At 34.6% G+C, this 27,552-nt stretch overlaps 1 protein-coding gene across 3 annotated transcripts in view; it reads right to left on the bottom strand.

Moving 5' to 3' along the window:
* The window catches only part of pde1cb (phosphodiesterase 1C, calmodulin-dependent b), a 69,042-nt gene that overhangs the window by 28,491 nt on the left and 12,999 nt on the right, over positions 1-27,552 (bottom strand). For 2 of the 3 annotated variants that reach the window (XM_043264671.1, XM_043264680.1), the window contains exons 2-3: positions 26,687-26,737; positions 24,895-25,066 (exon numbers count right to left, since the gene is read on the bottom strand). In XM_043264671.1, coding sequence (XP_043120606.1) covers positions 24,895-25,066; positions 26,687-26,737 — 223 coding nt within the window. Of the gene's footprint in view, positions 1-10,866; positions 10,894-14,185; positions 14,445-24,894; positions 25,067-26,686; positions 26,738-27,552 lie in introns of those variants that run through there. The other variant, XM_043264690.1, reaches the window with a different exon arrangement.

Here is a 27,552-nt window from a genome sequence, read left to right as displayed (position 1 = left end):
TTAAAATTGCCTAAAATGCTTGTGTTTTGGCTTTGTTTGGTCTCTCTGCGGCGCTCAAACGTTATACGTATGTGTATTTGCACTGCTTTAGTCGTTCTCTGTAGATCTCTCCTTCTTGCACGATCGTGTACGAAGCCTGCATGCCATCGGTCAAACCACTTTTCGGTCTACACCATCAACGACAGGAAAACAAAGCCAAATTCCAGACATTTTAGGCAATCTAGAAATCCCGCCCAGAGAAAAAGAGGATGCATTCTGCCTAAACACGGTCGTTTATGCTCAAACACACAGGCACAAAATGAAGCGGGAAAGCAGTTATAAGAGCATTTGTACAAAGTCTACATCCAGTCCTCCTCTCTCGGGTATCCACACAAATTGGAAGTAAATGACACAATCGCATATACAAACACTGCAGGAAATCAGCAGGCGCTGATGGGTTGTGTTGACATGTGTCGGTTAAAAGAAAAACAGAGGAGTAATCTGGATTAAACAGACGAGGACAGTTACTGAGGGATCCAGATGGCATGCTGGAGACGCTCGGGAAGAAAAGATGGCAGAAGACTCTTTGTAGAGTCTAACTACAATATATCTTACTGACAGTATCTGCATCTGTGAAATATTTTGTTTAACTGCTTGCCATGTGACCATTAACCAACATTTAGAGAGCCACGAACACGCAGATGAATTATTAAATCTTATGTACATCATTTAATTGTTTCTCAAATATATGTCATATGCAAACACGTGCATCTTAAAACAATACGATGATTTTCTTTTGGGTGCTTTTAGTTTTACATTTTATAACAAAAAAGTTTTCAATAAGTATGAAATGATTTGGAACGCGGTGCATTATGGGATAAATCGATATAGATTTTGCGGATATGTAATTTGAGGATACGAAAAATGGTTAGATTTTTGGAATTCCATAATAATTAAACTGCACTGTGACTAAATACATTTTCGTGTGTCATGTAGCCTGGGGATAGATGTGGACCGGCACTCGGGGTATAAAGATTTCTGTCCTTATTTCCAGAACAAAAGGTCAGTTAGTCACACACGCCCGCTGTAATCCAATAAAAGCAATCCAATTTCTGAAAGGTCACTAAATCTACATATTACTCCATCAGATGAAAACATCATGGGTTTCTTTAGCAGACTGACCTGGTACACACACACACACACACACACACACATATACAATCATCATCTAGTGTTTATGGTCATAATGGCTCTGTTCTAAACCTTAGTGAGCAGCTTATGTGGCAGTATTTTAAGGATGAATTTAAAAACATCCATTCATAACAGATAATACCCAAACAATGATATATATATATATATATATATATATATATATATATATATATATATATATATATATATAGCAGTGAACATCTGCAGTGGATCAAAACCACTGCAGATGTTCATCACAGTTGTCCTACAACCAAAATCCATTGTTGTCTTAGGACTACTTTGAACCTTTTTGATCCACTTCAAATGTTGACTACTGTACACAGATATATAATGTAATATACTTCTAAAAACATTTTAAAGTGCCCCTATTATGGATTTTTGATAACAACCTTTCACGCAGTGTGTAACACAGACTACCAAGCCGTATCACGATGATAGCGTATTGCCCGCCCACTTAATGAAAATGCTAATTCATTCTTTGCCACTAGGAATCTTTTATAACCCATAGAGGCAAAAATCCTAAAATATTTTATATTATATGGAATAGTTTATGCATTTTTATTAGCACTATATATTTCAGTGCTCGCTTTTACATTTATATTTAACCTATATTTAACGACCCAGGTTTCTGGAGAAGTTTGTGACTTCCGTAGTCCGCCTCACACCTCCGTGTCACTTTGATAAAACCTCTATTGTGGCTGCGTGACAGCTGACATTGTCGAGGGAAGCAAAACTGACCTGCGGCCTGTACGGTGATTCATTCTTAATGGAGTTTCTTTGTTGACCCAAGAGTGAAAACACCAAATCACTCAACCGAGGGCGATGAGCACGGGTGAGTGTGACGGCACTGGAAAAATATCCAAACTGGTCTCAACATGAAAATACATACCTCTGTGCACTTTTTGTGCAACACCGTTTTTTGTATCTTTCTGCACGTTACGCCACAGTTTCAAAGAGAAATGTCCACCGAGTGGTGCTTAAACACAGGTTCGGTATTTTTTTTCTTACTTTGATATAGGTACATAATGCTGTGTTTTTATTACGTTGCTTCAGGTACATATTGCGACGGTTCAGAATAAATAATCTGGGGACTGTCACTAAAATGCAATGCTCTATCGTGTTGGAAATATGCCTTACACCAACCCTAAACCTACCCAGTAGTGTTAACGATTGCAAAACTGATGTTAAAAACACATTTGTTGAGGCGACAGTATCATTTTAACTTCCTTTCATGCAGATTTGAACTGTTTTGTCGAACCGGAACTCCTCGCCTCTCAAGTACATCTCTATACTCCGTGAGCTACTGAAGAAAAGCACCATTTATGATAGATATGAAGCTGGATATGTGTAATGCTAACGTTCGAAAGCATCAGTTTTCGAATCTCCCATCATATTAATATTGTTTTGAAGCCGATATTCTTTAAGCAACTGCAGCGATATGTACTTATTGGTACGTATTTCGCGTCTCGCTAAAAAGTGCACCCAGGTACGTTTATGTCATGAGACCAGGTAGCAAACATCAGTATACACTGCATGCGTTCTTCTCCTCACATTTTACCTTCTTGTTGCTATTCGTCTTCATCAAATGCGATGTGAGCGGCGCTCGCCTGTGCCAAACACGCCACCACAGTGTTAGGGTGATGTGGGTGGTTGCCAGGGTTTTGCTGTGGTTGTTAAGGTGCATGGTTGTTTACTTGCCCGAGTCAAAAAGCCCACCCCCAAGTCTCTATTCTGGTCTACTCAATGCACATCCGAGCTGAAAAGCAGCAGCTCACCTCTCTTCGACATATCGTATGATTTAAAGCAATAAATCCGGCTGAAAGTAACAGATTAGCAAGCGAGCAATTGAAATAGCGATAGTAACTCCCTTGGCACGCAAGATAAATAGCAAATTACGTCAGAGTAAATTACCCAAACATACTGTATTGGAGTATAAAATATTCATAAGTCAACAAGCCAAAGTTAATAAGCAAAGCTACGTTGAGACACTGCATGAGGAGACACGGCGCATAAAAATAATTTGTGCTTTTGCTTCGTTCAGATTAAAGTCCTCTGCATACAAACGAACGCTAAGTTGTGTCCTCGGTTCACTTGTATTTATTTACCGTAAAGAGCAGTTCTTGACCAGACACTAATATGCATGCTAATGTCTTAAGCACAGACTAGATTTACTGCTTTAGCGTTCACTTCCAATTTAATACTCCAAACCGTGGATAATTGCACGAAGGTCTGTTCTGAGCATTTTAGAGATTGGTTTCTCTGTGAAACGCAGGCTGTCCGGCACTGATTAATATTCCATTAACAGCTCAATTAAGCAATGATTCATTAAGAGAAGAATAGCGGACCAGCACTAATGCAGAAAGTCCAGCCGTGAGTGAGGAGGGCTTTAATAGATCCTACACACGGGTTACAAAAGTAACATATATTTTCAGTTTTCTTTAGTTGATGTTCTTGGAAATGCCTGCGCTGCTCTTTTCTAGTCCAAAAATTTCAAGTTATATTTTACTGTTATTATTATTATTATGCACAGGATACAAAAACTCACAGAGGTAGTTAATAAAGACGTGTAATTTGATTTGCTCTTCAAACTAAGTCGTTATATTGCTTTAAATACTTTACCAGATCGTACTATATGGACTACTTACGTACCATTTACATTTATCGAGATAATTAACGCTGTAGCATTCTTTACAAAACAAGATTTCTGCAGGGGGAAAACACATATGGAAAATTAATCTCACAAAATACACATCCAAACACTTCAAAAATGTTTAGAAGCATAGATTATTTAAACGTTTGATTCAAACAGCTTTTGAGTGTTTTCAGCTTGGTTTTTTAGTTTTCTCAACTTTTTGGTGTATAAACTGCTCAAAAACCTGCTAAAGCAGGTTGCCATACGCTTTTACATTTTCTCAGCTTTTTATTTATTGACAGTGTATAAGCCGATAGAGGCTAATATATTTAAATGAATTAATTATTGAATTAATTTAACTATTTATTTAATATTTGTTGTTGTGCACTAAATTTAGCTTTAAAAGTTACCACAGTCGATTGAAATCCTATAACATGTAAATACATGAAATGCAATTAAAATAAAATGTCGGAAAACTGTTATTTAAATTGTGTTATACGATCAGAACAAAAGTGTGTGTTGTGCTTGACAGTCCAAACTTTATTCTACCATTTGTCTTTTATATATTAAAATGTTTAGCTTGTCAAACGATTAAGCAAGATTAATCGCATACAAAATAAAAGTTTGTATTTATGTGTGTAGTATATATATATAAATATATACACACACACATATATAACACATTATATTAAATACATACACATGCATGTATATATTACAGAAAAATATGTTATATTTATATAAAATATTTATATGTATTATCTAAATTATTAGATTATTTTTAAATATATATGTGTATATTTATATACAAGTGTACATAGTTAATGCATATATAATGTAAAGTCGTAAACACAAATTTGATTTTGGATGCAATTGCGAATAATCATCGGACAGCTTTTTTTTAGGCTATTTGTTCCTTATCTACAAAATGTGTGGAAAAACATTAGATTATCAAAACATAATTGATAATCTAAATAATTGTTGCAAGACTACATAATCATGGAAAATAACACCAAGAACATTGTGTTCAGAATCAAGTCTCACTGGTTTAAAATGACATGAGGGTTAGAAAAAGATGACCGATGACTGTTCATTTTTTGGGAAACCATTTCTTTAAAAATGTTCCACCATTAGCCACTGACACACACACACACACACACACACACACACACACACACACACACACACATACACACACCTACACATTTGAAGACAAACATCAGGCAGAGCAAATAATAAATAGTTGGTCCCAAGCCCGTTCGATATCAATCCTGTTAGTCAGAGCAGCTGATGGATTGGTGAAGCCTGGCACCATGTCGAAGGAGGCCAGAGGTAATAAAGTGGCATGAATGCTTCATTAACCTCAGGAGAGATACTCGGCAGTGAATGAAGCCATCATCTGTGCAAATCTGAGTCTGCTGCAAAGTTGATATGAGTGAGAGTTCAGGGGAGCGAAGGTTTGATCTATGGTGCCGCTGCAGACGATATAGAGGCCTGTAATTACTAGTGCAAGGAACTGCCGGGACTGCTTTTCATTTCGCTCGCGGAGGAAAAATCCATTTACAGCCGCCAAAACAAAACAACACGAAAGTCAATGCTTTAAAGGGAGCAGCATTTTACGGAAGAAAGATTGCTTTTGTCCTTTTGAAACGTAAAAGTTCAAAATACTGCGCAAACTTACTCAAAACGTTCGCGACTCGCAACAAAGGCCCTTTTCAATTAAAAAAAACTAAAAAACATTAAGTGAAGCTAGTTTGACATTGAATCACTGCTGGTCAAATGAGTCCAGTACTGATGGGCGATTCATTCATATAACAAATGAAAAGTTCAGATGCAAAAGCCTCTAAGTGCCATCTGAAAGTTTAATCTAAAAATGATCATTTTTATCAAGCTCCTATGCTCAGTAATTTTACTCCAATGGCAATGAATAGGTACTTTTTTATGCAATTAAAGTGAAATGACTTATCATAAATATAGGAGCTTAACATTTCAGAAGATCATTTCATATTCAAGTATTCTTCACTATTAACTAAGCCGCAAAAAATATTTCAGAAATCTGTGACTTTTACATATTAACATAGATTAACACTTTATTTAAAATAAAGTTTATTCTGTGTTCAGAAACTTGCTCATTCCAGTCAACGTGAAGCCTTAAAAAATACATATAATTTTGTTATTTTGATAATAATAATAAGTAATATTTTCTATTTAATAATAGTAATAAAATATTTGTTATTTAGTTTATTGATGCACACCCAAATATCGTTCAGGAAACTATATTAGTGTGCTGTAAGTGAAATTATAAATGAAAAGTATTATTATTCATTTATCCGTAACATTATTAATTGATTATTTGTTTGTTTGACTGACATTATGTCAGTCACATGAGCATATTAAAACTTGACTGTCCACATTTATATTTATATCACAAAAAAAGTTACTAGTTAATATAATTATTACTACTACTGCAGTGGCTACTGCTACAATTATTAATCTTGATATGAGGTTTGGTTCATTAAAGCTTGGTCCGAGCTGTGAGATTGTTTGTCAGAGTCCTGTCTGTAGGGGGCGCTTTGTTACGAGGGGGCGGACTCACACCTGCTCCAACAAAGCCACTCGTGACAATTACACAGAGCCCACGCACGCATGCAAATCAACCCCAAACACCTGACAGGAAGAGCAGGGGGGGAGGAGAGAACGATGAAGGAGTGGGAGGAGCATCAGACAGCAGAGGAATGTAATTTGCATGAATCTGAATAAGTCACCCCTCTCATTATCAAAATTGTGTAGCTGCGGAAAGACGGGAGGAATCGCACAGGAACACAAGCACGCTAATATTATTTTCCTGCACGCAAATGTTATATGTACAGAATAGCCAAAATGTGCAGTTTATTAAACACATCACTCCTCAGGGAGCAGAATATCCCACAATGCATTGCACTCAACCTAATGAAATTAACTGAAAGCAATATCGATCACAATTTTTAAAAGACACAAAAAAGTCCATTTTTAAACTCATTTTGACAATATTTCAGTAGTTGTTCTTTAGAAAAAAACGGACAAAAGTGATTTTAAAATACTAAAAATTGAACTATAAAAGGTAAAATGTCTAATAATATTATTTCATATTTAATAAAATATTTTTAAGCTTATATTTTAATTAGATTTTTTTTTTAAATTACCGAATGGTTCTAATTCTCGTTATTAACTGATTAGCTGTAAACATATATTTGTAGTTCTCATAATTTATTTTGTTTGTAATTTTTGTGCATCTATCGTGTTTTCGAAAGAAGTCCTGTTCACCGCAAAACACAGTTATATTGTGAAAAATTATTGCAATTTAAAATAACTGTCTTCTATGTAAATATATGTTCAAACCGAATTGATTCCTTTGACGTAAAGCAGAATTTTCTAAATTTTCAAACATTTCCTATTATTATCAATGTTAAAAGCATTTGTGCTGCATCATATTTTTGTGGAAAACATGATACTATTTTGATGAATAGAAAGTGCAAACAAATTTAGAAAATTCAAACAAAATAGATGCAAAACACAAAATAATATATCTGGGTGAGAACTTGCTAAACGAAACACGCAAGAGAGGCACCAGATGCATAGCCTGTAAACACTTAAATTGCAGACACATTGCATTTCATTATATTTTAAGAGAAATCTGCCTGTTTGTGTCACACATTCGCACTCAGTCAACGTTCAGGACTCACTCATATCAGTATGTGGAGTGGTTTTGAAGAGCTCGTGTGAAGTGTGTGTGATTGCTGGTGTCATTTACATGCAGGTGTCTCAGTACCGAATGAGCCCAACGCTCCTCTCTTTACCTTCGGTGAGTGTCTGCATCAATTAATCGTGCATTGATTATCAGCCTGCATTTACAGCCTATATTTACTCAAAGGAGCCATCTCCAGGTGCAAGAGCTCTCAGACCTTCTGCCACCGCAGGTCTCCGGCAGCATTCAACTACAACAGCTACAACTACAGCCAGAAAAAGTACAAAATGATCACTTTTGAGATGAACTGCATAGACAAAGTCAAACATGAGATAACACAGGAGAATCTTAGTAAATTACATGAGAAAAAGTTTTGTGCCGAGACGTTTCACCTAAAAAATGAAACGTCTATCAATTTAGTCTCATGTTGTTTGTTTCCAAACAATGAAAGCATACGGTGTACAAATAAGTTCCATAAGCACCATACAATTATTATATATAGTATACTGCATGCGTGAGAAACACTAGAAATCCACTTCTTCAACTAATTACTAAAACTACTAAACTAAAAGTGCATAATATCTTATAAACTATTATAAATATATTGTATTTAATGTATTAATGCATTTTATTATATTTAGATATTTATTTACATTTTATAGAATTAAAAAAATATTTATGTTTATCTTTATTATAATTATGCAAATATACAAAATATTTCTTAAATCTTAAATGTATCATTTAGTAATTTACTTAAAGATATAATATTTTAAAGTTTTTCCTTCATACATTTCATATTTTGTTTAAAATAAGTGGCTTATGCTCACCAAGGCTGCATTTATTTGATCCAAAATACTGCAATACTGCGATATGTTAGAACAATTTATTCATTCATCTATTTGCTGCTCGAGAAGCACTTCTGATTATTATCGATGTCGAAAACAGTTCATCCGCTTAATACCTTTCTGAAACATGTATGTCTTTGCGATGAATTTTGCAGATTCTTAAATAAAAGAAACGTCTTGAACAGAAACGGAACCGTTTTAATAAAAGTGAATGAAAGCTCCTCAAGTCTTCCTTGTGTACCGCATGCGTGTGTGTCCGTGTGAACGCTCACACACACACACACACACACACACACACACACACACACACACACACACATGTTTGTAACTGCCCTGTTGCGTCTGTAATGACAGAGTCCCAGAATGCTCTGCAGCCAATTAGCCTGCCATAATTACCCAGACTCCCATTGAGCTGTCAATCAGAGAGGAGCTGCACAGGAAGTCATCCCTCCCTCTGTTAGCGGAGGAAAGTCTCCGCTGAGCCCTCCCCAATTAAACCCACTCTTGCTCTAATATTAGACCCAGCTTCGGCGTCTCTCTTACGCTACGCTTCAGCATGGGCTCTCCTGACATCTTTCTTTCTCTGTTATTGTCTCTCCACCTCTTCTCGCTCATAATTGCGGAGTGCTCAGCGCAGGCCGAAGTGCATTTGTTTCAACAGATGTTTTCAGAGAGCCTTATACCGCCGTCGTCTTTCTGTGCTCTGCGTTGCCATGTGATTCTGATTAATGCACAAGGTGACTGTGCTCAATCACACGCTTACTCTATAATCACACGCAGACAGCTCTTATGATGGAAGCTTGTTTCTGTAATTGGGACTTTTTGTCTCACAATTAAGACTTTTTTCTCTCGCAACTTTGAGTTGTGAAAGGCTTAACTCTGATTGTGACTTTTTATATCCCTTTATTCTGAGTTTACATCTCGCAATTCAGCATTAAGGTCACAAATTTGAGTTTATGTCATAATTCTATCCTGCAACTCATTCATTTATAACCTGCAATTTTGCATTTATATCCCATAATTATGCTTTTATATTACAATTTTGAGTTTATATTCCGCAATTCTGCATGTACATCTCATAAATCTCAGTTTATCCCTCAATACTGCGCTTATATCTTCTAATTATTCCAAAATTCTGTATTTAGATCATAAATTTTAGCTTATATCTCCCAATTCTGCATTTATAACTTATAATTCTGTTGATATCTTGCAATTCTGCATTTATATCTCACAAATCTGAGTTTATATCTTACAGTTCTGATATGATATCTCATAATTCTAGCTTGCAATTCTGTTTATTATTTCTTACAATTCTCTATTTGTGCCACAAATTTGAGCTTATATCCTACAATTCCACATTTATCTTACAATTCTGTATTTATGTTGCAATTTTCATCTTATATTCCACAATTCCGCCTTTTATATCACACATTTGAATTTATATCTCACAATTACAGCTTGCAATTATGTTTACCTTTTTGCAATTTTGCATTTATATCATATCTTACGAGTTCATATCCCAAAAGTCTGCAATTATCACAAATTTGAGCTTCTATAATTCTGCATTTATATCTTTCAATTCTGTTTATGTCTTGCAATTCTGCATTGCATCTAACAAATCTAACTGTTTTTTTTTCAGAACTGGAACAGAAAACGTGGATATTTTATTCCAAGGTGGAAACAAGCTTCCATATATGGAAATTTACAAAGTATACATTTTATTTTAAAAATAAAACAAAATAACAGGAAATCAAAACTGCCTATTTCTTTAAACTCGTCGTAGACTCATTGAATGTTATCACAAAAAACTAATAATTTTGCTGGTTTTTGGAACTGGTTTCTAGCTGGTGAAGGCTAGTTTATGTGAGCTGCTGTTATACTAACTTGGCTTAAATGATATTGCTCAAGCTGTTTAGTCCTAGTAGACCACTTTTGACCGGCAACAAAGCACTTATTATGCTCCAAAAAACCAATAAGTAACTCTACTCCATCACAAGATTACTCCAAACTCACGTGAAATCGCTTGTTATGTTCTGACCCAGCTCTAAAAAAAAAAAATCAACAGGAAGTCAAAATTGAGCAATGCACGTTTCTGGTCACACTACATCATTTTTATACCAGCCCCTGATGGAAAATCCAGTTTAAACCCACTTGAAGTCAACAGGAAGTCATAACAGACCCCATTTATTTTCTTAACGCATGTTTCTGGAACCTTTTGTGGAATGGAAATGTTCCATGCATGTTAATAGTTCTTAATGGAGCCATTCCAAAAAACAACAACAACAGCCCGACCATTAGAAGGGAGGTCATCCACCTACACCGGTTTAGACCAGCTACCTTCAGGTGCTTTTAGATGGATTTTTCCGTGCTAGAGTGAATGTTACAAGCGTTGAAGAACTCGTATTTATTGCTAAAAGTGGTTTTCACTGTAGATGGTGATGAGTTCAGCACTCCTCAGATCTTCACTGCCTTACCTCTGAGATGTTTTCTTGTACTTCCTCCTGTAACAAAACAAACACCATATTAAAACCTGTATTCAGCTGTTGCGCACAATTCTATTGGATTAATTTCACAAATAATACTAAACACACACGCACAGTGCATTTCATAACGCACACCAACACACACATACATACACACACAGACCAGAGATGTATTTATGCATATTATGATATATTTTTATTTAAGTTATATTATTTTGTCATTTAATTGTCAGGTTGTTTTTATAGCCCTGCAAGTTGCAAAACGCTTTTACTTTAATTTTAAGCATTTAAAGTTCTTCATGCAAACCCTTTCTGAGTAAAACTAAATAAAAATAGAAAATGTTAAATGTTATTCACAAATAACACATGCTCTTCTCTAAAAAATAAAGTTCATGTACATGTAAATGCGGGCCATTTTGGGAAAATTATGAAAAAATATTAATATTTAAATAAAAAAAAAACTCTGTACACCCGATTGATATCAAATCCAAATCCGGTCTTTTTTCAGTTTTTGAGAAATTAATTCATATGGAAGTTTGTTTCAAAAGGCATTAGGTCAGCTTTTTATATACAGGCTGCTTAAAGCTCTGCTTTTTTATGGCGTGTGGCTGACAGCTCATATATGTCTCTCCATAAAGCCCATTAACAGCGCGAGGACGGCGAAGCAATTAGTCAACGCACAGGAAAATCTCGGAGCTGCCCAATCATTACTCATTCCTGCCGTGAGCCACTATCACTGGTGCCTGAAATGACTCCTTAGAAAAGGAAACTCCTTCTTTCTGTCCCCCCTTTTCTTTCTAAAGTCCCAAACGCACCACTGAAGTGTTGCATACACGCAAACACGCACGCAGAACGTGCACACTCACGACAGCTGTGAGTGTCCGAGGCTTTCTGTGAGATTAAATGCTGATGCGGTCAGATTTACCCACTGCAGTAACCTTTAACATGCACATATACAGCTGCTTCTACATGCCCAAGCACAGCAAAACAGCTTAACATCCCGTCAACTGGCCTGACGTACAGTAATCCAAACCCAGTGAAGGGACTAACACAATTTTGGCAAAAAGAGCTCTTGTTTTTGTCTCTCCCCTTGAGAGAACAACAAAGTTCTTAAAGGAGTAGTTCACCCACAAATACTAAGATGTGTCATTGCTTTCAGTTACATCGTAATCGTAGGCACAACTAATGGTGCTTTTTGAAGCTTGAGAGTCACTGGTTACTTTCTACTTTATTTATAAAGACACAAACAGCTTGGATATTCTGCAAAATGCTCGATATTCTCAATACGTTCAACGAAAAACATTAAACTACATGGATTTTATCCTGACTCTGACTTCTGATGTACATTCAAGTTAAATGTGACATGTTACAATAAAATAAGGGAGAGAGACTTGATTTTATTTATAAGCAAAAAACTGATCGAAACCAAAAAGACTTTGGGACAAACAAGAATTTCAGCATTGAGATTTTTGAGACAATTAGGAAAAAATAAATATATAAATAAATCATTTACAAATGTGAAAAAGCAATAATGATATTTTTAAATTAATATTTTATATATTAATATTATAATATTATATATATTTTATTTTTATTTTTTTGTAGCATTTCCCATCTAAATCTAATTAGGAAATTAGGGCATTTTTTTAGGAAAACAATGATTAATAAGGAGAGAGGCTTCATAAAAAACTGATTGAAATAAAAGACATATTTCAGTATTAGGATATATATGAAACATATATAAACATATATAAAAACACTAAAAAAAAAAAAATATATATATATATATATATATATATATATATATATATATATATATATATATATATATATTTTATTTAGTTATTCCTGCTTTTTTATCATTACATTTTTCCATTACTAAATTATTGAAGATAATGCAAAACATTTTGGAAATACTTCGTCAGCTTAAAGTCAACATAAAACCAATTTTATGATTTTGATATGAATGTATGTTTAAGTGAAATATGATATTTAACGAGGAAAATAAGATAGAAGGGACTTGATTTTATCTCTCAAGCATTGATTGGATTATGAAACATCTGAGGGGAGGAGTTATAAAATGAAGGGTTCTTATTGACGTCAACAGAAAAAGAAAGTCATTTCAGAGTTATTATTTTTGGATGAAAGATTAAAGACATTCTCTTCTTTTAAAAAACATGCACTAATGAATCATTTGCAATAAGATCAATATAAACAAAAAATAAATAAAAAACTAAGGATCAATTTGATTTGTTGTTAACTTAACCCACACACAAAAACACTTCAAACTCAGCATTATCAGAAGAAAGGTTACTATTCTGCTACATGAAGAGAAAATATGAGAGAAGACAAACAGCCCTCCCCTCATTCATCTCTTTTTTGCCTTTTCTTTCTCCTTCTCTCACTCATCTTTTCTTCTTCACTCATTGTGAGGAAATTGCATTTCATTCACTGACTTCTGGGACAATATAGAGACTTTCTCTCTAGCTGCCCAACAACAGCCAGAGAGAAAAACCTGATTGACATCAAAGAAATGAGTCTGTCTGCAGATGATGGAGCTGTTTAATATAGATTTGAGAAGTATTTGAAACATATTCATGAAAAGTCACCAGGTCTCAGTTAAACGGCCTTATTGCAGTGTGAATAAAAACCTTTCTATGGAACAATTACTGTAATTTATTTGTTAATATTCGTTTTCTGCTAACATTTTGCATTTACAATTGCATTCTTGGGGGCATTCATCCAGAACAGTATTTAAAGTATTACGGCAGGACTATAATAACACATGACTTTTGAGAAAAAAAAATTCTCCATTGTATTATTATTATTATTATTGTATGTTATTGTGTGCATATAGTAAACTTGATTTATTATTATATTTATTATTTGGTAATTTATCAATTTGTTCATACATATTTCAAAAGGTATCCAAAAATGTTTGAATTATTTACAATTTAATTATTTAATTAATAATCTAAAAAATGTAATGACACAATACAATACAAATTTAAGAAAATATAATATAATATAATCAATATTAAATATAATGAATATTATTATTTGTCCATATTTGGGGTACTACCATTAAAACTGTATTGCAGCAAGTGACTTTCAGTGACAAAAAAAGCTTAACTGCCTCCTAAAAAAACAGGTTTCTGAATATAATTTCTTATTTTTCTCTGCTTTTTTTGGGGTGAAAAGTGAGCTTCAGAATGTTTGTCAGCCTCTTAGATGAACACACTCACACACACACACACACACAGACAGACAGAGAAAACACAAGAAAACCTGTTGAGAAGCTCATACTCACAGTCCCCGCAGTCGGAGCCAGATTTTCTCGATCTGGTCGGGCTGTAAGTACTTGAGCGAGGTGCTTTCAAACTCCTCGATCTCTCTGGTGGGAGACTCCATGATGCCAAGATAGCAAGAAAAACTTAATCCCGAGCCGGAGCAGAGGAGAGTCAGATCGCTGGTCGGGACGCTGAGCTCGTCATAGCCCTGTTCTCTCCTCCTGTCCCTCGTGTTCCTCTCCGCTCTGAGCACAGGAGCGTGTGACGGTACTGCGGTACGCTCTCTCGCTCTCTCTCTCTCTCTCTCTCTCTCTCTCTCTCTCTCTCTCTCTCTCTCTCTCTCTCAGATTAAGGCAGACTCCTGATTTCATGAGTGTCGGTGGGAGGGGTTGAGTGTGACTGAAGCCTCCAGCGGTGATGCCGTGATCAATAATGACAAACTGGGTCTCTTCCCATAGGACAAATCACAAATGACATCTCTTTAATATCTCAATTGTTTCTCCCAGACAGCAATGGGATTAAACGGAGCAAACGGTGGCTTCTGTTCGAGTCCCATAAGAAGAAAAAAATTGAATCTCCAGGTTTATCATAGCTAAAACTAAAACTATAAAAATACATTTAAAACCGTATCTGGGAAAAAAATTAATAAAAATTGGTTTAATTTGATGTACTACAACTAAAACTAAAATATAAATGAATGAAAACTATACAGGCATTACTTACTAAAAAACACAAAAAAAACAAAGATTTAACAAAAATACAACAAAACTACTAAAACTTTCAAATTTACATCAAAACAACAGTTTTCAAAATAATACAAATCAAAATAGAAACAATATTAAAACTATTTAAAATTAAAACAAAAAATCTGATTTTTCAAAACAAAAATGCAACAAAACTGCTAAAACTTTCAAATGAAAGCTAAAAAATTATATAGATTTCAAAATATTGAAATATTTCAATGTGTCTCGATAATACTAAAACAAGAAATATAGAAAGTCTAACAACGAGGTTTTAAAATGTGCTCGGGTTTGCCAAGATATAGCAGTCAAAGTCAGAAATATCTGAGGCTTTATGATATGAGATACACTATCCAGTATTTCATTGGTTATGAGAGTCATTGACATGCATTTAAATAATGTGGTGCTTTTGGAGCAAGATGCTAAAAAAACAACGGCATGTTGCAGCGGTCAAAGATGTTGAAAACCAGTAAAAGTTTCTATCTTATGCTTTTGAAGAATTGAAAAACCATATATTTGTTGGCCCCCGTTGACTTCCTTAATAGAGAAAGAACTTCTGTAGAAGTCAACGGAGAAAATTGTTCGAAATATCCTATTTTTAGAAACTCATACAGGTCTGGAACGACACGAGGGTGAGTAAATTATGACAAAAGTTTCCTTTTGAGTCAACTGTTCCTTTAAAGCCTCCTAAAAACAGAGTGCTTATTTTGCGTGATACTGTACTCATTCCATACTAGACACCGCAAGGATCGAATATGACTTAAAAAACTATTAGTAAACGATTAAGGACCATGCAAACTGATGTGAAAGCGTATCTAGGCTATGCAATAAAATCTAGTCGTCTTAATGGAATAGATGTGATGATAGAGGAGGTGAGGAGGAAAAAGAGAAATAGATCGGAGTTAAAGACACAAACTGTGACTAGAGAGATGAAGAGGCCAATCAGCCTGCAGCTGAAGAGCGGAGTGAGATTACAGTACATGTCTATTAGATGAACGCTGTCAGAAGCACATTAACACACTCTGTTCTCTGCTTCCATTTACTAAATGACCCAGTGATTGCTCACCCTTTCTTTCAAGACTCACAGATGATAAACAGATCATCTCGACGATCAGGAGATGCCATTGAGAACAAATTCATGAATAAAAGAGCTGGGTTCATTATCAGTTTATGCTGCACAGGAGCTGAACGTTATCCGAGTTTAACATCTAGAGAAAATGAGGTTAGAGTCTCTCGCTTCTTTTATTTGAACTAAATGTTTTGTTGTTTGTTTTTTTTTTCAGAAGAGATCTCAACAATGTCTTAAACCGCACATCGCTGTTCATATGCTTGGGGGAGGTACTGATTTACTTATTCAGCAATGATGTGTTGAATTGATCAGAAGTGGCAGTAACAAAATGTATAATGTTCTAAAAGATTTCTGCTTAAATGCTTTTCTTTTGAACTTTCTATTTATCAAAAAAAAAAAAAAAATAATATATATATATATATATATATATATATATATATATATATATATATATATATATATATATATTTTTAAAAAAAAATTAAGCATATTACAACTGCTCAACATTGATGATAATAATAATAATAATAATAATAATAACAATAATATTTATTAACAGAATATCAGGATATTAGAATGAATTCTGAATGACACTGAAAACTTTAGTATACATTTTTGTTCAATGGTGATGATTATGGTGATGGCCATTTTTTGTAACAATTCTGTAAAAACATATATCATTTTTTGAGAGAATACATACTATAATCTTATACAAACCTGTATTATGTGTATCGTTTTGCTTACAGTTTAAATTGTTATTTTTCAAGCTAAGATTTTCTATATTAAATTTCTTTGAAATAAGAAAATATTTTATTTTACTTATCTCAACACAAATTATGTCAACTACTTACAAACCACGTCTGATATGTCTAAAACAAATTCATATAAATATATCTCCAGTGACCTATTGTCAACGAAATTGTTTGTCAACTATGTAGGGTATTTTTATGGTTATAGTTTGCTTAGAACCAGAAAAATGAAAAGAACATACATGAAGTTCATTGCTTACCAACAGTTTAGCTCGATATTTATTTCATTTTATGCAATGCACTATAAATGCTGTTTTCATTAGCATATTCATCCGTATGAAAACACTGACGCCAAGCTGCGGTTCGCTCATGTTACACAGCTCTTGTCAAAAAATAGGCTGATTACGTTGACCGCTTCTTTTGTTTCTTGCGCTTTTGTATTTTTCCATCTGCTTCACACAATAGAGCCATTATATAATGGAGTTTCCTGAACACCCCGAAAATCCAATAAGGCTGAAAGCTGGGCTGACCGGCCTGAGACTAATGCAGAGATCTAATTCCTCACACTGGAAATGTTTTTTCTCCAGGGAGACATTCAGGGACAGCTGTTACTGAAAGCCAAGACACAGCAGCAGGTCGGTGCCGCAGATTTCGCTTAACATTCTGGTGTTCGTTGGTCAAATGTAGAGCTAAATCAGCCATGCAATATCATAGTGTACATTAAATTGAATTGTAATATTCAGCATATAAATATCAATACCAGAAGTACATTGGTTTATTAAAAGTAGTTGTTCTGTATAAATAATATGTGCAAAAATATATAAAGCAATTTCAGCTGCACAAAAAGTTACATTTTGCCTGAAAACATGCATACAGTACCTAACGGGATTAATATATATATATATATATATATATATATATATATATATATATATATATATATATATATAACATAAAGTGCTTCAGCGTGGAAACTTCGAGAAGATAAACACTAATAAAATCACCATCTACCACCTTTATATAAATATTTACCTCTCATCCCTTATTAAAAACATTTAGCATTCAAATAGTCCTGTCTGTTTACCCAGCTCTACACGTGTCTCCCTCCTGATGATGATGATGATGATGGTGATGACTCTTTCACAGGCCCTTCAATTACCTGATGCAGGAGGCAGGAGATAATGCTAGGCTAAAGTCTCAAAGACACATCAGCAGCGGGCCGCTTTCATCTATGGAGATGCTCTTCTCTCTGTCTGCTCTGAGCTCTTCAAAGGTCTCGTTTGAAGGTGCTCTTTCTGCCGTCTATACTCTACTCTTCTTTTCCTTTAAGTGAGATTTATATAGAGAGCGTGTCAGGAGGCTGAGGGCTTCTAAACGTGAATGACGTCACCTCCTGTGACCCATCACATCATCTCCAGACGCATCAAACTTGACCGGCGGCATCTAAAAACACTATAAATCTGACCAGCTCGGCTCATGAATATCAATGAGCTGATGTAACGCTAACTCAGGAGTCCTTGCTAAAAGGCACTGCTTACAGTTCATTCAGTTTGCTAACTGTTTTCAGCCAGCACTGTTATTGTTTCAGAAAGACTCATTTTGGCATTTGTGAGTTTTTAAAAAGAAATGAACACTTATTTAGCACAAATGCTGATTAAAAGTAAAAAAAGATGTTTGTTTCATATAAATGCTGTTCTTTTGAGTATTTCATTCATGGATTAACTTTAAAAAGGATCTAGCTTAAATATTAAGCAGCACAATTGTTTTCAACATTGGTAATAATCAGAAGTGTTTCTTGAGCAGCAAATCAGCGTATTAGAATAATTTCTGAAGGATCATGTGACACTGAAGTCTGCATTAAAAATGATGATGAAAATTCAGGAATAAATGTTATACAAAACAGAAGATGCTTATTTAACATTGTAAAATGTGTTTCAGAATTGTAATATTTTTACTGCATTTTTTTTTTTAAATGCAGCCTTTGGTGAGATTTCTTTCGAAAACGTAACATAATTTTACAGATCTCACATGCTTGAATCAGCAAAAAATAAAATACAAAAAGGTCAAATACGAACGCATTATTACTGTGCAACGGACAGAGTCCTAAACTGAACTTACAGTCAACAACTCAATTTAATGGCAAATTAACTTAAAATTAAACATTTCCGAACATTTAGAAGCATTTATAGTGCTCCTAATCATCCTAATCCTAATCATTCTCTATAATCTTACCTGAGAGGGTGCTAAACACTCCAGTGAAACCATAATATGCACAAAAACTGCGTGAAATCAATATTTGTCAGTGAATTAAACTATTTTTTGTAAAATAAATTCAACTTTCAACAAAAGCAGCCTCTTTAAAGGTGCATGTGCTGCATGACCAGATTGATATGAGTTTTATAAGGCATAATTATACTTTAAACAACAATTTAAGCCTTTAAATAAACCACAATCAATCATTTTATGGGGTTATACTACAATTCACTGGGACACTAAAAATGTATTATTCGTTGCACAACCAGCACTTAATACCATCTAGGTTTGTATCTCTCTAGGTTTTGGAACAGAAGCTTCCATCTGAATTATACATTTCAACCAGACTGTCAACCCAGATATTAAAAATGCAACAAAAACAGAAATTCAGACAGCAATGAGCAACACTAGACCATTTCTACTACACTGTGGGCCCGAAGAAAGGCTCTCTAGAGGCTCGCCACCAACAAGTGGTTCTTTAAACCTCTTTGAAAATCTTTGGAGTTGAACCGAATCCAGCAGACATCACAGCCTACAAAGGTGAAAGTCTCTCAAATGTCACAGGTCAATCCCAGCGGCCGTGTTGACAGAGGAAAGGTCTCACAGGAGGACATTAGAAGGTCTCTCTCCAAATGAATGCGAAAACACCGATGCCAGAGAGAAAGCACAAACCATTCGGTTTGATGCACGCTGCACACAAAATTGCAAGAACTTTCTGCAAAAATGCATAAGGTTTAGCAAAAAAACAGCTGACTGTGGTGTAACATGAAGGTCTGAGATGCTAAACGAGTCCCGGATGAGTTTAGGATGAGCCAGAGAGCGAAAAAGTCTCATTTGGTTCCGGTTAATTCTTTCAATTTGGACATTTTTCCAATGGTTTCCTGCAGGGAGATGGCATGCAGATGAATGGTTGATTTAAGGTGTTTTCTGTCCTGTTGAAGAATGACGCTATTATTCTTTAATCATCTGGTCCAGATGCTTAAATGAGAATATAACAGTGCCGCGCATCTTTGCTAAGCAATATTGAGAACATGCTGAACAAATTGAGACATCTCGCCTGTGAATGTTACAAATGGCTTGCGTCACAGTAAATGGGTCTGTAAAGGCATGTTGTCAGATCGCTATTAAGAGAGCACTTGCTAATGAGTGCCGTCTGAAGGACTGATTTTAAGCGTACTCATGCAAGCGGTATGAAAAAGTCATTCTGAAGTGCTAAAAATAATTCAAATTTGATTTGCCCATTTAATGACCAAAATCAAATAAAAAATTTAACAACAGTAGGCCTGGCTAAAAAGATGGACCTCTTCCTAGAAAAAAAATGTTGTACTAGGTGATCAAGTTTTTTTTATGTGCTCTAAATAGTTGTCATGGACATTTATTTATTACCATTTATTTAGCCATTTTTAGTGTCATTTATTTAGACTTTTATTTATATTTATTTTTGGTCGGTCTGGTTGGAGCTGGTATACAAGAATGGCAATAAACAAAAGGCTAAATAAATTAAAATAAATACATGGCAACAAATAAATGGCTAATAAATAAATGGATAAATACATTTAAATAAAAAAAAATTTAATGGCCTAATAGATAGAAATTAATGGAACTACATAATTAAATAATAAGAAATAAATTGTGCTGGGCAATGATGAATCGTGATTAATTGACCCAAAATAAATAGTTTACTGTGTATATTTATTATGTGTATATAAAAGACACACATATGCAGTATATATTTACATTTATATTCAAATAATTTATTTTCTATATAAATATATTTAATATAAAAACAAAACAGATTTTTCTTAAATATATAGATGCATGTGTGTATTTTTTACATACATAAATATACACAATACACACACATAAATGATGTACACAAAAAATGATGTTCTTTTGGATGCGATTAATCGCTGCTCAATGCTAAATGCTAAATAAACAAATAAATAAATTGTAACGCATTCTAATAAATAAATAGCAATAAGAATGTCTAAACAAATGAAAACAAAAAAGTCTGTATGGCTAAATAAATGACAATAAAGAAATGGCTACAAATAAATGGTAATTTATGAAATTAAATTAATTATTGAATGAACTGAATTAAATTATATCAAGATAAAGAATACGAGATTTGGAAATATACCGCCGTAGAACAGACGTCACCCTTGACCCTTGACTCATTATGTCATTCAAGATTTCTGATGATTTCTGATGAAGATTGTTCGTGTGTTATTGATTGGGCTGATGCATGAACTCCACCACATGTGATCAATGACAGTTTCACACTGACTGTAGTTTGAACACACTGACTTTGGCTAAACTACTGCATTTTAAACAATAACACAGTCCGGATCACTTTCTACAAAACGCTCGATGCAACAATCTCAGAACATTACTTACAGTCAGGTTCCCTGATGTGAGCTGTCAATAATGATGGTAAATGATAATGAGGTCTTTCCTCTTGACCTCTTGATGACCTTCAGAATAAATTGGTTAAGTTCATCCATCTATGGTTTGCCAAATCGATTCGCTGTGACATTATAACTTTGATGAAGTGACCGGGTCAGCAGCCCCATCAGAACACCAGCGGTTTAGTTTACTTCCTCAAACTAATTATTATAATTATTATTATTATTATCCATCATCATCACCCATATTATCATTATGACTATTTACAATACGCCTTACTTTACAATACACCCTACTGCATGTCAAATGACTTAAGGCTTATAGTTTTTTTGTCAAACAATGGCGTCTAATTAGGCAAAGACGAAACGCACAGAACCGAATCAGACCTCGTCAGAACGAGGCTAAACGAACAGAAGAGAAGTCAACAGGAAAAAACGGCACACCACAAAAACCTAAAGTGGCTTTTCTAAAGTTGAGGAACTTTCGAAACATTTGCCACGGTATTATTCAACCACAAAGCACGCACGTCACGATTAAATGCTTTAAAGTCAAGCACAATATAATAGACTGTACTAAATTAGCATGTTAAATTGACAGCCCTGCTAATTATACAATAAATCACATTTATATCACACCCGCTCTGTTTCCTCAGTGTCTGATTTTCCAGGGTATTGTAATATCGACAGCAGTCAGACAGGTGTCAGCTAATGAGCAATATTCCTCTTGTTAATTAACCCTCCGATACCACCCAACATTTCTTACTAACAATGCTGCTAATGAGCATAACTACATTATGACAACAGGCTCGGGAACAAACATGCTATCAATAACAATCATTGTAAGGACGGCGACTCTGTCGGAGTGCGTCATGATGCATATTTATTTAAAAAAAATGATCAAATGCCACTCACTTTAACGAGTAAATACTTAAAAGAAGCGTTACTCTGCTTGGTGAATGTTTTCCAGTCATATAAACAAGGCTTTATTTCATAACCGTTTCAAAATATTTCGAAATTTCACGAACTACCACCCTGTGAGCCTAGGCACCAGATACTTTATAGATTTGACCTGATCCCAGATCATTTTTTTTTCAGCATTTCCCTTGTTTTGACCAGCAGGCGTCACTAGTGTGTCACTGCAGGCGCTTTGAATCATATTTGAATCATATTTCTAAATATTGTAAAGTTCGGTTTAGTGAGGTAGGAAAAAAGTCTTTTCCAGACTAAAGTTACTCTAAGCGAAATGTCGAAGACAACAAAGTAATCTCTATAATGCAGCATTAGCAATAATGTCACACCTTGAACATAAAATATGCAACTAATTCACCTTCACATAAAACTGCTATTGATATTTGGGCCTGTATTCACAAAACATTTTACTAAGAGTTCTCCTAAACGGCAGTAAAAGTTTTCTCTTAAAAAGTATTTATAAAGCTGCAACTTTACTAAGAAACAGAGAGAAGTTTTAAGCTAAGAGTAAGGGCGGGGCTTACCTCGTTGCTATGGATGATGTCAGCATGTTTATTAACTATGCACTCAGTGATTGGCTGATAGGAGAGGGGAGGAGTCTCTGTCAGAGATGTATTCATAGAAATATTGCAGAGAGCAATGTTGTCACCATATTCAAATTCGTTCAGCCCCGTTCAGCCAATATATGTATATAAAAAGCCTTTTAATTAACAGAATACGATAATAGCTGATAGTAAGACATATAAACATAAAAGAAATCAAACTGGAAGCAAGAACATCTGGTACGTCTTGCCCAGCTGTTTAAAGACAAGGATATAATCAAAGGAAAACTGGGAGATAACCTCCAAAGCGAAAATGTCCTATATTTAGGACTGACGTGTCCACTGCTTTTAAGATTTTCTCCTAAACCAACAAGTTAGGAGCTACGTTTAGCCTTAAGATGTTTTGTGAAGACGAGCCCTGCCGTGATTCTATGTGATGTGACAGCACAGGTTTTTGGCTGGGACGTGAACCACATTTTATGGCTTAGCAAGACAAATAAGAAAGAAACACAAACAACCCCCCTTATCACGCTCTTAAAGCGCCCCTATTGTGAATTTGTTCATGCAGTGTATGTGAATCAGCTCTAAGTGAATGAAAACTTAAATATGAAAATCAAAAGAAACGTCTGAGTCATTGAAACAAATCGTCATTAGCGTGAAACAGCTTATTCCTAGCCCTCTTGTTGGTCTTTTGACATTGGTCTGAATGTAAAAGTAAACTTGATCTTTGCAACTAGGTGCCTCTTTTAGAGGTTTCCCAAAAATACAGTCTCAGCTGTGTCAGAAAGCAAGGGTCGCTATGCAAGCTCTTTAGTGATCCACCAACTAGGTAAGATTTTAAACTATCTGTCTCTAACTGCTGCATATATGAAAAAAAAGTTTTCTTCTCTGTAGTAATTACACTATGAACAGTTCAATGCACAAGCCTGATTCTATGTCCTTCCCTTCACATTGTGTTTAGTTCTGTTTTTAGTTGTGTAATCAATGCGAGCACCTTGAGTATTAGCGGCAGCTGTTTTCCTCTGTAGCTAAGAGACGCCTCGGGAGAAAACTCCAAATGAAGACATGTTTGCTTCACTTTCTCATTCCTGTTTTTGGCCTTTTGGTATTACTACTGAAACTTAAAAAAAGCGTTCTGTGCACGTTTGTAGCAAAACCAAAGCAAAAGGAATGAAAGTATAAAACGCACTTGTATTCAGAAATGAATGCGGGACGAAGGCTCTGCATGAATGGAGGAATTGGTTTCTCGAACGCTTTTTACTTCCGCAAATTAGGACAGATGGAATTTAACCTCGCAAAGCCTACTGTCTCAAATTTCCACGACCTTCAAATTACTAACATGGTTAAACTTTTACTGAAAAAACTAATGTACGCGATCAACTATACACGCCTTTAGGTTATACTTTTAAAAAGACTTCATTGTAAAAACGTCCACCTTCAGGTTGTGGTTCACGTTTCATACGAACCAAAACAAAATGGACGAATGAACATTACTGAACAGTTTTCTTCCTTACGTTATTAATACTTGACTTAAAAATGTAAAACTGCTTATCTATTGATCCCATTTGACCCTCAATAATCTACGCCATAAAAACCCCCAAAAATAAGCAACGTGATTCTTTTTACGTCTTAAAAAGTCCACATTTTTATAAAACATAATTATGAATCAGGTTTCTGTGGGTGCCATTATCAATAAGTAGGCCGATCCACCCTGTAGTCAGATCCCATAACCTGATCATCTTCCAGGTCCATTAGAAAGAAAAATGACTAACGAGATCCTCCTAGACAGAAATGAGATTAAACTTTGCTTTAATGGGAGGTTCTACTAAATTGTTCCCGCAAAAAAAAAAAAAAAAAAAAAGATCCCAGTAATCTCATGTGTCTTAAAACCGAAGTACGTTATCGAAAGTCAGAGATCTCAATATGGGAGAAAGTCCATCCTGTCGGCGATCACATGACCTGTAAAGCAACCGTTAACCATCAGAAAAGGAGAGAGATGAACCTGACAGCAGTTTTCTCTGTAGCTTCTGGGACGTCTGTGGAGGGAAGCTCATCCGCGAGGATCTCTTCTATCCTGCGTGGATCGTCTGGAACGTCCCTCTGAACTTTGACCTTCTCCTTCTTGTACGTCCCAGCGGTGAGTGTGTTCCACAGCGCGCTCTGAGACTTTGAGCCTGGAAACGAGACAAATCTGAGTCAAAAAAAAAAAGACTTCGCTAAACAATCGACTAATCCCATTCACCCTCAAAGGGACGCTTTTGTATCTATAACACAATTCATAATAATACAGCGCATTATGTCTTTGTCTGCTATGATATAACAATCTATGATCCCCCTCGCCTCCATTTCCCCTTCCCCGTCTTTTATTGCACTACAACATTGCATTCATTATTATTTGCTTTATTTGTACTCGCTTAATACGCACGCGAAGATATGCAGCAAACATTGTGGCAAATTTAAAAGAAAAATAAAATTACTCTAATTTTATTTTTGCACCCATTGTGAACACATATATTACTAATGAACCAATCCCCATTCATACCACAATATATGAATCCATTACCAATTTTACACCATTTTATTGATTTATATTCTTTTGCACACACTCTGCACACATAAACATGTTTTCAAATGTGCAAATGGTTTGCTGATTTGAAAGCATTTTTAAAAATTATAATACATATAATTTACAATATTTTAAGCCATTTCTTCTTATTTATTTACTTACTTATTCTTGCAGTGTTTTGATTCAAAACAACATTAATGGCACCAGCAGAGCCAAATTATAAGAGCTCTTGAGATCCTAATGGCTCAGTTGTTGCTTCATAGCAAATTATATTGATTTGCTCCCACCAAGCCCGTGCATATCATTATCATTAAGATTATCGTCATGAGCTCATGCTCATAATGTTGTTTTTTCAGATGTAATCTGTATGCTCAAATAAACTCTTAACTATCTTGATAGATGCTGCCATCTAGTGGCATGCTCATGTAAAGTGCAATGCAAAAAAAACAATATCAATGAGCAATATTGGAGTGAAAATGAGTATCACCAGTGTTATTTTGGTATGAATATACCATTATATATTTATTCTTAGTATATTTCTTCTATTTTTTCACATTTCATTTCATTTTTAGTATTTTGTTGCGTGTTTTATTAAGTTTTACTTTAGCTATTTTACTACTTAAACAAAAATAAGAAGTTCCTGTACATTATTTACTTCTTATATATTTATTTTGTGTTACTTATGGATAATGGTAGTTACTTTTTACTGCTTTATGCTTTCCTAAAAGCCTTAAGATTAATGGTTAATTAATATGAGAATATGTTGATGATTTAACGAACTATGATTACAAAAGTCACGTAAAAGTTCCAGATAATATGCAATGTCTAAAACTGTTTGCGATATTAAACTTTTTAATAAGAGTCATAATCTGTCTCTGGAATCTTTTAGCTGATATCCAGACTAAAATCATATTTATATGTAGAGAGATCTTAAAAGCACAAGAACAATGTTTCCATGCTTTCAAACTAACGAACCTTCAAACTGTAAAATGTTTTTTAGCAATGGAAGTTTCTGGAAATCATGTTTAACATTCTCTGATATTTCTGTTTTCCATAACTCTGCAGTTTGCGGAATAAAAGCGTATGTCGTGTGAATAAACGCAACGTGCTCTTTCTACTTTATTTCACCCTTTTGAATATGAAACAAGACGTAGATTTATAAAATGAAAATTAAAGGGCGGCGAGAATTTTTTTGCTTTCTCCAAAAAATAAATGAACGCATACTTACGTGCAAATCTCGCCAGTGGCCTGCTGTTGGTCTCCCCATCCTCATTAGCCACTACAGAGAAAAACACAGAGAGACTGAGTTATGTGCTGCCATTTCTGTGTACAGTATGTGTGTGTGTGTGTGTGTGTGTGTGTGCAAAGACATAAAGTACCTTTTTTCGAAAAGCTTTTTCAGAGGCTTAGTAAAACACATCATTAAAAATTCCTTTTTTGGTTCTTTTTTTTTAATGTGTCTTTTTTGCTTAATGTGAATATAATGAAGCGAACTGCTGGAAAAGCGTGGAAAGCTGCTTTTAAACGACTTCGGCCGCTGTTATATGAGCCTTTCATTAGGATTTGAAATGGTTTCTTGGTCAGTAGGGGACTGGAAGGGTGTTGTTAGTGCACTGTGAGTCACTTCTAGTTAAAAAATAACATGAGAAAATGAACAAAAAAGGCAGAGAAAATCAGCACGATCCGCAAGAAAGTCTTCGGAGATGCTTTACTGAGAAGGGCAAACGTTTCTAATAACTTATTTTTAATTTATAACTGCTTTTTGCTAGCTGGGGTCAAGAAATAATCGTTTTTTTTTTGGTTATTTGATTATCCATAAAAATACTTGGAGCAGTGTTTCAGAAAAAATGTTCTGTAATCAAAAATTTGTATAAAATATTAGATACATTGTAAAAAAAAAATGGAAACAAAAAGTTATTTGTCCAATAAATAAAATAAACTAGCTTCCAAAGCACTTATTCACCTTCATTGTGTGGTTTTTCAATTTTGTATTAATAAGTATTAAATATGTATTTTTACTTATTTTAGTACTAATAAAAATTAAATTTTTTACATTTGCATTTTCGTTATGTTTGTTTAAAATAATGATTTTTT

The sequence above is a fragment of the Puntigrus tetrazona genome, chromosome 2 (assembly GCF_018831695.1).
Source record: "Puntigrus tetrazona isolate hp1 chromosome 2, ASM1883169v1, whole genome shotgun sequence".
NCBI classification, from domain to species: Eukaryota; Metazoa; Chordata; class Actinopteri; order Cypriniformes; family Cyprinidae; genus Puntigrus; species Puntigrus tetrazona.
Note: the sequence above shows the minus strand (reverse complement) of the source record. Positions and strands in the feature narration are given on the sequence as shown.